Genomic DNA, 16297 nt, shown 5'->3' on the forward strand with positions numbered 1-16297 from the left:
ATTTCTGTAATTTTGGGTTAATTACGTGCAATGAATTGGTTGCCATATATCTTACCATTGCCAGTCCCATTTTTCTGCACAGGTTGTCCAAAGGAGACTGTCAGCTCCAGGCATTGTGTGTGTGTGCGTATGTGTGTGTGCGTGCGTGCGTGCGCATGTGTGTGTGTTGACCTATTGAAATCATTTCAGAGCAGTGTCCCTGTTGTCATGGCAATGCAGGCTTCTGTCTCTTTTCTCTCAGTTTCCCCTCCCATTGCATTTCCCCTCCACGCCAGAGTAAGGTCATGTGACTGTGCTGACGTCAGGTTGGAGAGGCAGGCGAGGGAGAGCGTTGGCTTGTGTGTGCGTGCGTGGATGTGCGTGTGTGTTTTAAACAAACCCTCTTGCTTGAACGAATCTCTGGAAGTCTGTCTCTCTATAACTCAGTCAGTTTTTGGTTTCGTCCACATCGTTCTCAATTCTCTTGTGTGTTTTCCTGTTACTATTCTGGCCTGTTGCTTCCTCCTCTACCTCCACAAACTTGGTGTACAGACTGCTGAGTGATGGACTGCTAAACAACTTGTACATCGCTACAAAGTGAGGTAAGCACCGTGTGTATTTGTCTGATGGATTTTTAGAATGACTAGTGGCTGCGTCTGGAACCACAGCTGAAAAGGTTTCTGCTTTTTGTTGCATTGCAAGAAGATTCCTATACTTGTTCGGGGGATGTGTATTAACTGCCTATACTCCTTATGTGTCTCTTTGGTCAACCAAAGTCAACGTGGTTGTAACATTCTTCGTAAAAGATCAATCCCGATTGCAAGACAAGTTGCTTTCTGTCTCAGCAAACAGCCTGATCTTTTTTCAAAGCCACTGCAGGAAGTGATGGGGGTGGGGGCCGGAGGGGCGGTTAAGCTAAGGCGAGTGCGATCATTACGGGGGCTGAGAGTGTTATGTGGTCTCTAGCCACGAGTGATGTGCTGCGCCACATGGCTTTCCCTCTCCCAAGCATTCTAATGTTAGTGGCAGTCGTGGGCCGGAGCTGTTTCTTCTGCCTGCCAGTGCCGGCAAGACGGGGAGGGGGCTGAGCAGCTGCCACCTGCCCCCCTTGGAGAGAATGGGAAAGCATGAGTGGCATGCAGTGCATGTCTTGTAGTCTTCATGTCAAATTTGAATAGTAACGATGTGAAGCACACACACAACTAATAGGGTAAGAGTTTCCCCGATTTTTTTCCTCGATGCAGGTTGCACTTAGGAACCCCTCCTCCATCCTTTCAAGACCCTCACACACAAACCCACTCGTCTCGTTGCACGCCTCAAACAAAAGCATGCCAGCCCACATTAGCCCAGAGAGGGCGGAATGAAAGAAACATTGACAACAAGTGGTTTAATCTTCCAATCAAACTCCTCACTCTTACCCACGCTTAGCTTTTTTTCATCTGCTATGAGACTTTTTTTCAATCTCTTTCTCTCCATCTGCCCTCCAACTTTGTGAGTCCAGAACATGCAGCAGCTCAATGTCTTGTGGAAGATTCATATTTACATTCACTAATTAGAGGAGATCTTTGTCTTGCAATTTACTATTTGCCCCATCGTAGCCATTTCCCAGTGAAATGCATTCAAGTTATCATCTACAGCACATAACATCATCCAAAGATTGAGAGAATCTGCAACAATCTCTGTGTGTGAGGGTCAAGGCCGAAAAACCACACTGGATGCTCGTGATTTTCGGGCCCTTAAATGGCACTGCACCACAAGGAGGAATGCAACTGTAAAGGATATCACAGAATAAGCTCAGCAATACTTCCAGAAAACATTATTGGTGAACACAAACCACCGTTCCATCGGCTGTTGCTAGCTGAAACTCTACAGTGCAAAGTGGAAGCCATTTCTAAACACAAGCCAGAAGTGCAGACGTTTTCTCTCAGTCATTTACGATGCAAAACTGTTCTGTGCTCAGACGAATTACGATTAAGTTCGTTAAGGAAAAGCAGGACCAACATGTCATCCGGAAGGAAAGGCACTGTAGATCGTTCACCTCACATTTTGCACATCATATAAAGTGGAAGACGCAAAAGCCAAAGACATTTGAACTGGAATAGTAATAGACAAAAGTTGCAGTCTTGAAAATGGCTTGGTCTCAATTTTTGGGGAATTTGATTTGTGTTTTATTTATTTTTATATATATATATATATATATATATATATATATATATATATATATATATATATATATATATATACACACGCATGTGTTGTGTGTTTTTTAAAAATGTTTGAAGTTTTATACTTTTTTTTTTTTTTTTAAATGGATTTATAAGCATATTTGTGGTATTATATTTGTGCCGGCCCGTGTCCCCCGTGAAAAGCAGAGGTCCACTTTATTTCCTTTGGAGGTTCATATCAGCCTTAGTGACACGCTTGCTTGCATGCATGCATAATGTAGAGCTGCGGTATTTATTGAAATGCTACATTTACTGCAATTGAAGTTCCAAACTTTATAAAGCTAAATATCATAAGTTTGGCTAAACTTCTTAAGGTTTCTATAACATCCTGTTTTGTACTTTAGAGGACTCATGTAACACTAGTGGAAACTAACTTGAAGGCAGTTTATGTAACCAGTGATTTATGACCACAGTCAGGAAGAAAGAGATGGTTAGAAAATGTGTGAGAAAGAAACTAAACAGATAAGAGAAGATACGTACATATGCTAAAGTTTTAATCAGATTCTTTTCAAAGACTGAAAGGTTAAATAAATATTTAAATAATGTGTCTGACTATCAAAAAAGTAAGGTAGAACAAAATATTCCTTATGCTGAACCTGAGGCCAATCTCAATCCGTTTTGTGACGCGAGTCGACCTCTATCTGTTCAGTACATCTTTCTTTCTTTCTTTCTTTCGATGTAACAAAAGCACATGGAGAATCAAAAATCTCATCAGAAATTACACTTGGTGCATTCCACATTGTCCGAACTTGCTTGTCTGCCATTGTGTTAGTTGCTTAGCCCTTTTCTAACCATGGTATTCAACACAATTCAATGACCTTTCAGTTTCCTTCCTTTGTCAGCAAGGTCATCTTTTTTCAGGCACTTCTTGAGCCTCCTGTATTGCAACTGGGGCATTATATGTAGGTTCTTTACAGTAGCGGTTTTGGGCGCAGGCGACATGGACAGAATTCGGGGCACTTACCAAGGAGTTAATCATTCCTCCTTCCTTGAAAGACAGATTAATGTCATTTGTGACATATTATTATTAATATTATTATTAAATCATTCCTTATGTTGTTTTGATGTTTACATTAATGATAATTAGCATGTAAAGGCATGTTTATTTAAATATGTAATTAATGGAGGGATGCTTTGTATAAGAGTTGTATAGTGGTGTTCAATCGTAATTGCATTTACGGGAACTGGGGGGGGGGGGGCGGCTATGAAGAACTGCCACTGGTTGTCAAGGACTAATTGATTATCCCCCTTTTGGGACCAACACTATTAGGTGTAGTTCCATCACAAGCTTGCAGTGTTGCTCACATATATGTGCTTTTATACACCAATGTCTTGGATGTTCAGCTCAAACCCATTTTCAGAGGTAAATGGACATGAAGTGTAGTTTGTTTGTAATAACGTGGTAATTCCCTAAAACCTCAACTCTTTGCTAGGATACTAAAGGTGATTCCAAAGAAGAGAAAATAATTAATCATCAGAACATTGCAGTAGCTGCAAAAAGCTCTTAAATCCTGCAGGGGAGCAGGACACAAGACCCTGATTAATATGTAGATTAATATAAACAAATATTGTTCACTTTAACGTGAGTATAGTGTTAATATAATTGGCAAATTTAAATATTATTTTCAAACAGGTGCTTATTGCTTAAAATCTCAAGCAGTTTACCAAAAAAAAAAAAAAAACATTCTTGAGGTTCCTTTCTGTCTATATGTGGGTCAAATTCAGTAGTAATCGACATAATGTTATACTTTGATGTACCCTAGGTAACAGCTCAATTAACCCCAAAAGGACGGTTCCACACTAAAATAGCCAATTTTCCAGTTTTTCGGTTTGGTTTGGGTTCTTGAGACCTCATTTATGGGCCCTAATTAATCTCCAGAGCACTGTTGCATGTCTTTGCTCTTTCTGCTCTTTGGGAGCGCTCCATCCGTGTCATCTCTAATTGATGAGTTATGGATGCAGTTCCATGTTTATGATCAATGCCAAGGACATCTGGTCTGCTACAGACGCTTTGTCGTTTTGCAATTGGATTATTTTAAAAGAAGGGTCACGGGTCATTTAACTGAAATCCTACGTCCAGTGTTTGCTGAATGCTAAAAGGGGTCGCCTGCAGTCCACACAGGGTGTTACACACTAACTGGGCTCATTTGTAAAGGATAACCCTGGCCTATAGCCTCTCATGTATTTGCCGGACCTATGGGAAACAGATGTTCTATTTTTATCCACAGAGTGGAATTCCCACACACTGAAATGTCATGCTGGTGATAAGCAAATGATAAAAAGGAAGTTGATGTCACTTACTTTCTAGACTATATTTGAATATTTGATTCGATTTCTCATGTCTAGAATTAAAAAAATATACAATATCGTATTTTGATATTTCAGATTTTATTATTATTATTATTATTAACTTACATTTCAATAATCCTGTTTTTGTGTTTTTTCCATAAACTGTGTTATGTGGGAAGCACACTAAATTAAGATCATAATCCAAAATCAAGCTTTCCAGCAGTCTGTATTTTCAGAAGAAATTCAAAGACGTTCTAGTTTCGTGGAGTCATCCTGTCTCCTGACCTCCCCTGATGTGACTTCCGTTCTTTTGGTTATTTTCCGTGATGGCACATCCTGTTTCTATATTTTTCTGCACAGGAAGTAAAGCGAGCTCTGGTCCATCCCTGGGGGCATACTTAATGAGAACCATCTCAAGCCCCGAGCTTTGCCTCCAGACCACTCTCACTGTCTGCCACAATGGCATACCCTTCTTGATGTCTGTACACTTGCTTTGGTTATTCTAGTCAAGTGTCAGCCTTGACTTGGCACATTTTGGAACCACCATTCCATTGCCCAATACTGATTGTTTTACGTATGGCCAGATTGGGGTGGAGGGGTTATTGTTTTGTTGATTTGAATAAGTGAACCACAACCTTCTCATGCAAAGTTTAACTAGAGCGGCTCTGTCTGCAGAAAGTGTTTGTTGGTCTGTCAACTATTTAACTATTTAACACTGTGTAGGCAGAAGGATGTATCTCTGTGTTAACTGTTAACTGGGAGTGCCTCAGGGGTCAGTCCTGTGGCCTCTTCTTTTTATTGTATGTGTGGTGGATGTCTAAAGGATCCGAAATGAACTTGGAGAAAAAAGGCAATTTCATTTTCTACTCCCTTTCCTACGAAAAAGGATTAGGGCAAGTGAAGAAAAAAAGGGGGGGGCGACAGTGTTCTGACTTTTTTTTCTCAGAATTGTGATTTTAAAGTGAGAATTCACACTTTCTGACTTTAAAGTCAGAACTCTGACTTTGTTCTCAGAATTCTGACTTTAAAGTGGGAATTCACACTTTAAAGTCAGAATTCTGAGAAAAAAAGGCAGAATCTTGTCACAGACACCCCCCCCTTTTTTTTTTCTTCACTGGCCCTAATCCTCTTCCATCCTTTCCGTGGTTTTGCTGGATGCTTTTAAGGTGGTAATCACGAGGCTCACACATGTATTTGTAGATGTTTTGCTTGATTTATGAGTTTGATTGGGTTCAGATTCTGCTAAAATTGTGCAAAATTGAAATTGTTTAATACATATTTTTGTTTGTGTAGCTGCTACGGTTATTGTCCATCTGGAACTTTACTAACTGTTCCATTGCTAGTCTTGGCCAGGACACTCTTGTATATGGTTTTCTTGGTTAATTAATTATTAAGAACAACAACAACAAAACAAGCATGTATAAATTTCAGTTCACAATTGTATAAAAGTGATGGAACAACTGTATTATATTTTCTGCCAGCATCAAGGTGTGGTTGAAATACAACTTGGATTCCCCCTTTTCGTAAAGAAAGCAGAGACATGATTTTGGGGACTTTTACCAGTTCAAATTTGTCAAGTTCAAACTCCTCTTCACAGCAAATCATCATAGTATCATTCCAAGCAGTGACCCAAGTGTTTGTCATGTCAGGCTGACCAGACATAGACATCAAACTCATCATAACCAATATTGGGAGTACAAAGCAGCAAGGAAGCTGAGCTGACTCCCGCTTGCTTCCAAAATAGTTGTCGAGTGTGACTCAGTTGAGTGGGTGCTGAATCCACCGGTGCTTTATTCTTCATACACCTTTTCTTTCACATGACATCATTTTTATGCAAAATGTATTTTATGTATTTTTTCCTATTGTATCACCTTAAGCACAAATGAAACGCTGTGATCTTTTTAGTGAAGATAAAATTGACTTTTGCATGTTTTTCTGAATGAATCAATGAAGCTTGAGCACCTACTCTTCCTTTTGCAAGTTCTGTTACTATGGTAACCTAATGAAGGAAGGAAAAATATAAAGGTATGTTCGCCCTCTATTCAGCTATAGCCTGGTCACCAAATTCTCGTCAGAATGTTTGAATCGATTTAACCTTTGTGGGTCCACCAGAGCACATGTGACAAACACCGTGGGATTGAAAATATATTGGTTTTCATGGAAATTAGATTTGGATGAAATGTTTAATTTTGAGACAAAATTAGGACTGACACTTTGTGCGCGTGTGTGAGTGTGTGTGTGTTTTCTCGTCACTTGAGCATTTTGTTTTGCTGTTTCTCACATTGTAAAGCCAGCCTTCATCAATTTCATTTCAGCTGTCAGAAGGACTTTTTCTTTACAATAGGCTGGCTGGCTGCTCCTCTCCTCACGTACCTTCACTCACACCCACACATGTAGACACATACATCACGCAGTTCCAGCTTCTCTGTTTTAACTGGGAGTAAAGTGTGAATGCATTTATAAGTGGATAAACATGTCACTTTCAGCCAGAAAGCTCCCCAATGGTCACGTTATGTTTCTATGGTAACTGCTATTAAAATAAGCTTCATAAGCGAGTGTAGGTTACAGTAAATGGGTTAGTGTATGGAATTAATGTATAAGCAAAAAATAAAGAGTAGTGTTGAGATTAACTAATTATTTGTGTTCAAGGGGCTTTTTTATGCTCCTGCTGGTTTCATATTTGCAGTCTTGTTTTGGAAGTGAAATCTAGTTGATAAATGTTTATTGAACTTTTTAATTTAGCCCCACATTGTGGAAGTAACAAGTTGCAGCATGTGTGACTATTACAGTGGAATACTAAAATTGCATTAGTCTTTTCTAGTCAACCTCCGATTTCTGGATTGAAAGAATGATAAAAATGAAATTAATTATTCCTTGTGATTGAAACAATAATAATCAACCCCACTGTCTATATTTTGCCATCTCACCAGCTTTTTGAGATTCAGTACACCAGCAGTGGAGTCTGCTCCTACTTAATTGATGTTTGCATGCATGCTTAACTGGGCTAAGTGACTTATGTTACAGTCAAGCCGAAGGCAAAACTTCACTGAAATTCGGGTCTGGTTTAAGCGTAGATTTATGCTATACATCATGGAAGCTGATAGTTCATCCGCATTTTTTTGTGTATTTTATTTTAGTGTGAATCTGGGAATTGAACTACAATTTTTCAGTGATTGTACATTAACATTCCCCAACCACCTACTTTCACAATACTAAAACAGTAAACACTGCAGAATGTATTTACGTGATAATCCATTCGAATTAAGTTTTGACTTGATGCAGCCTGATTGATATAGCAGGTATGTTTCTGTTAAAAACTATTTGTCAAAGAAATAAAAGTGTTCGGTTCTGATTTACTAAACATACTTTATCAGAGCTGCGATGACATTTTCCCTTGTAACATTGGAAGCTATTTCACCAACAAAAACATTACCATGTTTGGCTGCTTAGCATGCACTTCTTCAAACAGTAAATTTCCCTTTTGATGTTACTTTCGAGAAGGACTAACAGATGTGTTTGGCAAATATGCAGCTATCTCCCAGAGTATTGGCTGGGATTTTATGTGTAAGCGCTTCCAAATTAAGTGCACAATGTGGTTAAATGCAACTGCAATAATGCAATTTTGTTTCTATGCAAGACTTTCAGCTTTGCAAATTAGGAGAAATATTACAAGTGAAAAAGACGTTCGCCCTCTGCCTTACACAAAGAGCAGAATTGTTCAGCAGCACACGTCATCACACAATCTTCATTTCCCCATCAACAAATGGGTGTCTGCTACTGTGAGTCAACATCAGGAAATGGTGCAAAAGGGGCCAGCTCAACTTACTAGGAATCCTTCCTTTTCACATTTGTAACACTTGTGATCATGCGAGTGAGTGACCCTGTGTGAAACTATGCTGTGGACTGACGCCAACATCCATTCTTTCCCCTGGCTTCCCCAATACCGCAACTACTTTGGTATTATTTCCAGAGATGGATAAAGTAGCCCCAAACTGCACTTATAAGTAATGTTACTTTAGAATTATGTGCATACTTAAAATTGCTGGGTTAAAAACAACCCAATCGGGTTAAAAATTTCGGCAAACCCAGGAAGGTGGGTCAAAAGTCTAATAAGTCTTTGGGCAGATCTTCGTAACCTGTCATGAGACGGCACCTTACTCACTTCACAGAGAGAAAACGTTTTTTTCTTTAAATACTCGGAAAACACAACTAAATAGTTTCTCATTGGCATTTTTCTGAAGCGGTTGATCTGTCTTTATGTCAAAGCTAATCTAAAAGAAAAAAAAAGATGATTTTTTTTTTTTACCATTACTTTCGTCCCATTTTATAAAATTATCCAGCAGATTGCTGTAATTGTTGCTTGTTGCATTCGAATGTAATTTGACCATTTTCTCCTCTCCGACTTACTAATATAGTAAACCTTAACCTCTATCAAAGTCTGAGTTTAATGTGTGTCAAGTGATTTTATAGACAGTTTAAGCTCATGCTGAGCATATGGTGCTGAGTGTACTTTGTACACAGAACTAGTTTCCATGTAATGTTCCCTTTGTTTGTAAAAATGGGAGTGATTTCATCTTGTTAAACGTGAAGTGCATGCAGTTTGCATTTTCGGGCAGCACTTCACGAAAGCCACTTAAGGTTAGATATTTGAATCCTTTTGACTGGACAAGACAATTATTTTGTAAATTACTAATAGCTACTGTATGTATTTGTGTTTGTCAGTTAAAATGACTTTTGGCACTTCTTACTTTGCTTACATGGTTGTTTAAAATGCAAACTTCACTCCGCTTCATAAGAAACTGAGGATGTCAATTCACATTTTCAAAGCTCTGTGCTGACGTCCTTTGTATTTGAAAATCAAAGCTTCTTAATTTCTGTGTCCTCCAGCAGTGAGTTAACTTTTTGAAGGACTGCCAGACATGGGGAAGCAAAACAGCAAGCTTCGTCCTGAGGTGATGCAGGACCTGCTGGAGAGCACCGACTTCACTGAGCATGAAATCCAAGAGTGGTACAAAGGCTTCTTGCGAGATTGCCCCAGTGGAAACCTCTCCATGGAGGAGTTTAAGAAGATCTATGGCAACTTTTTCCCGTATGGAGATGCCTCGAAGTTTGCAGAGCATGTCTTTCGCACATTCGATGCAAATGGTGATGGGACAATAGACTTTCGGGAGTTCATCATTGCTCTAAGTGTGACGTCACGAGGAAAGCTGGAGCAGAAGCTAAAATGGGCCTTTAGCATGTACGACCTGGATGGAAACGGCTATATCAGTAAATCTGAAATGCTGGAGATTGTACAGGTGAGTAAGTCCTCTTTGTTTTTTACAAGGGCTAAAATATATATAACATATAACATTTTGTGGCAAATTTAGCATTAGTTCTAACAAAAGTTGTAGTAACAGTGAACCAAAAGATCCCTCGGTGAGATTAGGACAAACACTGCTATTGGCAAATGAAGACACTTTTGCTCAAAGATGCTAAAAGGTTCTTTTTGTTCATTTAGCTATGGCAACCACATGTATATATAGATAAAACATTGAAATGCACTTCCATTAGATGACTCACTCACATAGATATAGAATTAATGTTTTGTGAAACATTTTGCTAAGTGGTGTGCCGTCAAATGTGCCTTGGCTTAATAAAGGTTGCGAAACACTGCTGCGATGGATAAAAAAACTGATGGATTTTGCTTGTTTAAGTCATATCGCACAAATGAAACATTCATCAGGAACACTGTGTTTCGACTAGTCGGGCTCCGCAGAACATATAATTACTAAGAAAATTTGGCTGTTGACTCATCCTTTAAGCTTAGCCCAATGATATTTGATGCAAACTTCACCAATCATTTTACTGTTACTACAATACAATGTCTTCATTGTCATTGTACTGGCACAATGGAATATGATTGTCTTCCTTTAAAGTGCAATGATTATTAGAAGAAGTGACAGGTATAAAACAATAAAATCTTGAGCATCAATGTTCCAATTAGACCAGGGGTGTCAAACTCATTTTTTTCGTGGGCCGCATTGTAGTTATAGCTTCTTTCGGAGGGTCATTACGACTGTCAACCCAAATAAATGTATGAGCACCTCATATTATATACAGTAAAAGCTACAAAACAAACTGACAAATAACTCGTTTTCAAATCAGACGAGTAAAAACCGGTCAAATATAAAAAAAAAAAAGATATTTTTAAAAGTGAAGAAAATTTGCAATTCTAGTAATGACACAAATTTGATGCACAATTTGTCTTCGCGGGCCACATAAAATGATATGGCGGGCCGTATCTGGCCCCTGGGCCTTGAGTTTGACACCTGTGAATTAGACAGCGATTTAAAGTTGTCTGGTGTCTCCTACGATGACAGCTCGGATATAAAAACTTTCCTGAAGTTGGTTTGTTCTTGACATGACAGCTGCGATTCGGCTGGTGATCACTCCAAGGTGTCATGCCTCTTGCCAAAGTCAGCGGGATAGTCTCCAGCACACCCGCAATATATTCTGAATAATCACAACGTGTTACGGGCGCAAATCTGCCTTAGGTGATTTCCGTAATATTTGACAGCTCTGTGTTTATAACATAAACACAGCCCATTTGCAGTTTGCTGTTTTGATGTGACTGTTGCAAGCGCAAAATGTGTATTTTGACTCACAAACTACTATAGTCTAACAAGAAACAATCACAGTAACCATTTTTCATGGCACTCAGGTTTGTGTTGCTCACACATATACAGGATCAGCTCTTTTGTGACCTAAAAGATGAACTTCCCTGACACTTTGTAATGGGAAGCATAACCATCTCCTATATAAAGCACTGTAATCACAATCAGCCCTCTTCTGTTCACATGTCAGCTCTCATTCTCCTCAAGGCTGCCTCCTTATTAGAGACAGCAAGAGTAGGCTATGATTTTGGTGTTTACCACTGAGCAGCCCGTAAGGATTCAGACAACAGATGATAGTGTGTGTGTGTGTGTACGTGTGTGTACGTGTGTGTACGCACGAGCATTATTTTCAAGATCTGTCCATTTTGCATACAAATTAATGTATTGCATTTTGAAGGGACTCATTAGCAGGGGAAAACATTTTTAAAAAATGGTTCTTAAAAATCCCCTTAGCCAGCTTATGTTAGATAACAAGAAATCCAGTGGTCCATATTTGACACCTCTGCTCCTCTCGCACTCTGAGAAATCCAATGACACGACCACAAAGCCGGGTCACTGAACACTGCTCAAGTTCTGAGCTCACTCTGAGTCAGCTGAGATTGACCCCAGCTCGACGTATAAATGAGTTTGGTTGAGAGGAGTGTAAAAGGTGGAATCGAACCCACACCCTCTGAATTGTGAAGCGGATGTGCTAACCAGTGACCCACCATGCCGCCCTGATTTTAACCATTTAAAAAAAAAAAGGTTCTTAACATTTTACTATTTTGTACAATGTAACAGTAATGTTACGGTTGGTAGACGTTTCAGTTGTGTTGTAAATTGTTTATCTGAAATGAAACAAACTGTTTACTTCCATCAAAGTGATTTGGAAAAATTACTAACCAACCGTTTGTATGCCTTCATTCAGGCTATTTATAAGATGGTGTCCTCAGTGATGAAGATGCCTGAAGATGAGTCAACGCCTGAGAAAAGGACAGAGAAGATCTTCAGGCAAATGGACACCAACAGAGATGGTAGACATGCATTACCTGCTGCTCTTTTTTAAGCTGTTTACACACAAAAACATACACACACACGCAATTCTCAATTCTTGTCTGACTTTTCAACATTTAGAAATATATATTCAATTCATGCATTTTTCTATCTATATTATGAATTAAAAAAATGCAATTGTATCATTTGAACTATACAATGTAAACCCAACCTTGAAGTTGAATTGAGATAGAAGCATGTCATTTTGAAGTGCATGTGTGTGTCAAAGCATGTCACTGCCAGCTGGTTTGCTAGCCGTCAGCTGTGTTCTTCTAACCTTTGTCTGCCTGACTTTTCAAGCGATACTCCAATTTGAAGCATTGACAACTTAATTGACACAGACCTGATATTGATCCATCTTGCACACACTTCCTGCATTCATGCACTGTACTTCTGACCTGTGAGAACACTTTTCATCTTTGGCTAAATTTGCACTGTAAGTGGGGATAAGTTACCCGGTTCCTATTTCTGGGAGCAGGAAGAGGAAAAAAAGAATTATGGGAATCAGGCCTCTTCGAAATGTGGATAAAAAAAAAAAAAATCTGCCAATTCGCCCGCAGTGTATCCGACAGATTAGACACACACCATCAATGTGAGCCACTTAAATTTGTTTCACAAACACAGCAGTAAATCTTAACTATGACAATGGCATCGACCAATAAATATGAAATATTAGCAATGCACAACTTATTAACAAAGAACACTTCAGATTTATTAAGCAAAAAAAACATTTTGGCAGTATTGGCCAAATACTAAATGGTACAATATTTTATTTTTTCATGAGATGTTTCTCAACATGGGTTTTGTCTATGCCACTTATGTTATGATTGTCCAATTTGCGAGTCTGCAGTTGCGGGTTGTTCCAGTGTTCAGTGAATGCAAACAATGTCATATTGGAAATGTGTCACTTGAAATTTGCATGTAAATGGGGGTGACAATCTGATATTGGCATGGAACCATGATTGGACACTCAGATCTGTAGTGTAATCAGACTTTTTTCTTCCCTTTCGAGGAGCATTTCCACATCCTTGTTATTTGAAATTTAGATCAAAAACAATACAGTCCGAAAAATGGTCGGTGAGTTGTACATTTTTTTTTTTTTTTATTTGATTACACGTGTGCCAAGCATATGGTGTTGCTTGGCAACCCGGTTAGCTTTCATTCCCTTTGCACCATCTCCGAAGCTTTCAGGATGGTATTCTGTTTAAATTGCTTGTATTGGATTTAATAAAAAAGTGAATGGAAAAAAAAGACACTTCCTGTCAAAGTAGACTGTAGATGAGTCACACACACACGTCATACCCCAAATCAGTATGACTTCCAGATCCAATAGTTCATTTCACATATAAGGTGTGACCTTTTTTCCAACTGGATCTCAATGGAATTTCCTGACTTATTAAATGTGAACGCAGACTTTCCCCAATTAGGCCTCTTTGGTGGTTATACATGAATTTCTAAATCACACATGGTGGGTGTGTTACAAGCCTAGACAGGAGAATTATCACACTTTCATAAGAAATTGATTTAAGTGTGAATGGGAGAATATGTACCTTGCGGAGCTGTGGATTTAAAATGGTACTGTACTGAAATTTGCTATTTGAATAAATAACGTGTTTACTACTACTGTGTTTTAGGAAAACTGTCCCTGGAGGAGTTCATCAAGGGGGCAAAGAGTGACCCTTCCATTGTACGCCTGTTGCAATGTGATCCCAGCAGTGCTGGACAGTTTTAAAGACGAGGCTCCGACTTGACTTGTAAGACTCGTGTTGATAATCAAAAAATGATGTCAGCCTTTCAACTAGATTACATAGCGTGTGGAAGTACATGTGTGACCTTTTGTGTATCCTGCTGGAAACTGATCCTTAAAAAAAAAAAAAAAAAGGGTTCTGTAGTCCTGTAATTTGATAGAAGCACTGGCCAAGGATTTTCAACTGTTGTATTTGATGAAAATATTCATACTGGTCATTTCTTCTCCTTTAGAACTTGTCTGGGTCATCGACAACGCCCTTCACCCTCCACTGTGGAGAAGACTGACGAAAAATGTCAAGCATGTGACAAAGAAGACGACAGGCCTTCAGTATGGACTGAAGACGTCAAACTCCTGACCCACGAGCAGTTTTCCTAAATCCAGGCAAACCCCAACTGCCAGACCTTCCATTGGTTTGAAAGCCTAGTCAGCAGGCTCATAGAGAAGATTCCCACTAGGTTGTATATACACTGGCACTTCTGTATCATTGTCCTTGCTTGGCTCTTTGAGGACGGCGCAGTGTGCATGGTAGAGAAGGGTGTACACAATAATGAGAACCGCAACGGCGGTCTGATAAAAATTACTTTGTCTAAGCAGAAGAATTTAATCTGCAGAGCAGACTTGAGACCAAGAATTATGTTTGACTTCCTCTTTGCTACATTGTGTGAGAATGTATATCAATGTATATGGTGAATTCCCAAAATGTGTTTCTTTTGCAAAACAAAACAATATGCTCTTATTTGCATTTCACAGCACTTGCAAGTTCTCACAAATGGAAGGATGGTTTATATCCCTTCAAGATGATTGACAGAGAATTTGTGGTCTCTCTAGTTTTTGAATACAATGTCAGGAGATAAAAAGAAGAGCAATTTGTTAAGCAGATCCAGCCTGTCTGTCACATTTGCATAGTATATGTATTCACGCTTATGTGGGATTTCCAGTATAAAAAAAAAACAAGACTTAATTTTAAATGTTTTTAAATGCTGCATGTCTGGTGGGATCAATCAGTACTGAAAGCACATATGCATGGAGCTTATGCTTGTGTTTATTTACAACTGTTGTGTGAAGATGAGTGGCTGAATCTCACATGCAGTTCTGTGCCTCTGTTCTCGAGTACTGTTATTGCTAGGATCCGTACTACCAGTCGTCAGTATTATTGAAACCACTGTTGGAAGTTTCTTTTAAAAAGTGCGAACCTTAAAGGCACCTTGGCCCCTTCATCGTGGAGGAGCAGTTTCACTTGGGCTTAGCTTTGGGAATGAAGAACTGTATTGAAGTATTAAAGAACTGCTGTTTTTATTTCTACCATGCAGATAAAAACATAATCACTCCATAAACTACTGCAATGATATCTCGAATAGGTTGCTTTTATTGTAATTGTGAGAGTTTCTTTTTTCTTCTTCTTCTTCTTCTTCTTCTTCTTCTTCTTTTTCAGGACCATGCCAGAGGTGTAACTTTTCTGTAAAATTAAAAAAAAAAAAATCTTGTGGTTAAGTGCCAAATAAGCAACACAAGCAGTATTGTATAAACGTATACTGTACATTGTGATTTGTTCAATGGAATGTTTGTAGTTGTTGCATTTTTGTAGGTTTTGTATGGTATCCCATGTTGAATGGCTAAAGTTGTCAAAATACACAATTCTGATTTTGGTCAGCCTTAAAAGTAAAGAATTAAGTTTACAGTTTGACGCAGTTTCTTGTATTCGCTGTTAATGACATTTTGGTTACAGACTGATCTCTGAATTCTTCTTCTAGCTGTTTCCCAAAGTTTGAGTGGTGCAAAGATACAGCTTTTATCTTTGAGAGATCTCACGGCACACTACCAAACAAAACATTACTAAAACTATGGATACTGAAAAATGAAACGGAAATCTGATGTAGCTACTTACAGGAAACTATGATTTCTTCTATTGTGATAACAAGTACAAGTCAAGTCTTGTGACCAGGCTAAGTGGGTGAAACTACAAGAGAAATGAACACAAAAAAAGAAAACAAGGCTACAGAAATAAATGAATGTTGTACAAAATTAAACCAAAAAAGACTGATAATGGAAACAGTGAAACATAGAAACCCTATCTGGACTACTCAAGTCCCAAATAAATTTTTGGTAAAAAAAAAAAATCAACATTAAATAGCAGAATTGGTACAAAGGTACAGCGGCAAGCAATGTTAATAATAACTTGGAATGATAAATGGTTGCAAAAAAGAATGAATGGGGAAGGGAACGAAGATGGTCTCTGCCAACACATTTCACGTTCTTTAATCATCAATCGTTGTTGCCGGGTAACAGCAAAGCCATGACAAAACTAAGCCATAACTAATTATTTACACCAAAAATTTCTGTTTTTAAAAAATCATTTTCTAGGATAT

At 38.6% G+C, this 16297-nt stretch overlaps 1 protein-coding gene across 2 annotated transcripts; it reads left to right on the plus strand.

The window, feature by feature from the left end:
• Nucleotides 1-288: 288 nt before the first annotated feature.
• On the plus strand, nt 289-15607 carry ncalda (neurocalcin delta a). Of its 2 annotated transcripts, none has more exons than XM_049729884.1 (5): nt 289-581; nt 9384-9790; nt 12057-12162; nt 13816-13935; nt 14162-15607. In XM_049729884.1, the coding sequence occupies exons 2-4, from the start codon at nt 9413-9415 to the stop codon at nt 13911-13913; spliced, it is 582 nt and encodes a 193-aa protein (XP_049585841.1). In that variant the 5' UTR covers nt 289-581; nt 9384-9412; the 3' UTR covers nt 13914-13935; nt 14162-15607. The 2 variants fall into 2 exon arrangements, with proteins under 2 accessions (XP_049585841.1, XP_049585840.1); XM_049729883.1 differs by having other exon boundaries at nt 290-581; nt 9381-9790.
• Nucleotides 15608-16297: the final 690 nt, after the last annotated feature.

Source organism: Syngnathus scovelli, chromosome 9 (assembly GCF_024217435.2).
Source record: "Syngnathus scovelli strain Florida chromosome 9, RoL_Ssco_1.2, whole genome shotgun sequence".
Classification (NCBI taxonomy): domain Eukaryota; kingdom Metazoa; phylum Chordata; class Actinopteri; order Syngnathiformes; family Syngnathidae; genus Syngnathus; species Syngnathus scovelli.